Here is a 1,511-nt window from a genome sequence, read left to right on the forward strand (position 1 = left end):
ACTAGCTCTGTAGACCAGGCTGGTCTCGAACTCACAGAGATCTGCCTGCCTCTGCCTCCCAAGTGCTGGGAATAAAGGCGTGCGCCACCATCGCCCGGCTCAGAAGCTGGATCTTTTGGATTGTGAGAAATATACTTGTTCATGTGTGTTATGTCTGTGCAGTGCACATGTGTATGGAAGCCAGGTCAACATATGGTGTCTTCCTCAATCAGCTGTTACTTACTTATTCAGATAAGATCCCTCACTGAACCTGGGGTACAAAGATTTGGCTAGAACAGCTGTGAGCCCCAGGGATCATCCAGTCTCTGTACCACCAAAGCTGGAATTAAGTCATGCATCACCACATCCAGCTTTATCCAAATTTGGGTTTTCATGCTTGCACGGTGTACACTCTACCTACTAAGGTGTTTCCCAGTCTCTTGTTTGTTTGGCTTTAATTTTTGAGTCAGGATCTTCCTATGGAGCTCAGGCTGGCCTCAAACTTGTTTGCTTTCCTGGAGCTGGGATTATAGTCACGGGCACAATACACACCACCTACATTTTCAGTAAATAAGATAGCTACTTTTTTTTAACTTTTATTTTTATTTTGTGTGTCTGTGTACCATGAGCACACAGTACCCACAGGGCCGGAAGAGGGCATTGGATTCCCCTAGGACTGGAGTTACAGATGGTTATGAGCTGCTCTATGGGTGCTGGGAATCAAACCCAGGTCCTCTAGAAGAGCAACCAGTATTCTTAATCACTAAGCCATCTCTCCAGCCCCAGATATCTATTATTTTAAGCCACTAAGCTGTGGGTTATTCACAGCAACAGGTAACTAACATACAAGGATTATCTGTTTGCTCAGAATATGATTAAATTAATCTATGCATCTAAACTGACTATAGCAGTGCCCAACACAAGGTAAGTAGTAGTTAAGTATTAGTTTTATATAAATTAATTCAAACAATTCACCTTACCAAAAGACCAAGTACTGTGCTTTGTATCAAAGGCTCAGAAAACGTCTGTCAAAAGAACACATAGGTTACTACTACACCACAAAAGAAAGTACTTTATATCTAAACTCAATCCCACCTTCCCACCTCTAAGACTTGGATGATGACTGCCAATCCTTCATTCTCAAGAAAGTACTTGCAGGCCGATGGAGACTCATCTGTAAGATTCCAAAGCGCTTTCAGAGTAAACAAGAAGGTGACATCTTTTAAATTCTCGGCTGTCTTTTTTCTGATTATTGTTAGAAGCTCCTAAAAACCAAAGAGACAGAGAGTTAAACCACTCCACTCTTGTATAAGAAAGGGAAGAGGAACCCTAAAAGTAGGAGCTGGGAATATAGCTGGGTTGAGTACTTTTGAGTTCGAAGCCAGCCTGGTCTACAAAGCGAGTCCCAGGAAGCTAGGACTATTAGAGAAATCCTGTCTCAAAAAATCAAAACAAAAGCCGGGCGATGGTGGCGCACGCCTTTAATCCCAGCACTCGGGAGGCAGAGGCAGGCGGATCTCTGTGAGTTCGAG

The 1,511-nt window shown here is 43.3% G+C and overlaps 1 protein-coding gene across 1 annotated transcript in view; it reads right to left on the minus strand.

The window, feature by feature from the left end:
• Zyg11a (zyg-11 family member A, cell cycle regulator) overlaps nucleotides 1-1,511 on the minus strand; it is a 34,490-nt gene that overhangs the window by 12,011 nt on the left and 20,968 nt on the right. Inside the window, exons 9-10 of the mRNA XM_026782054.1 lie at nucleotides 1,083-1,244; nucleotides 960-1,004 (exon numbers count right to left, since the gene is read on the minus strand). Of these exons, the coding sequence (XP_026637855.1) occupies nucleotides 960-1,004; nucleotides 1,083-1,244 (207 nt within the window). The remainder of the gene's footprint in view (nucleotides 1-959; nucleotides 1,005-1,082; nucleotides 1,245-1,511) is intronic.

The sequence above is a fragment of the Microtus ochrogaster genome, chromosome 10, assembly GCF_000317375.1.
Source record: "Microtus ochrogaster isolate Prairie Vole_2 chromosome 10, MicOch1.0, whole genome shotgun sequence".
Taxonomy (NCBI): Eukaryota; Metazoa; Chordata; class Mammalia; order Rodentia; family Cricetidae; genus Microtus; species Microtus ochrogaster.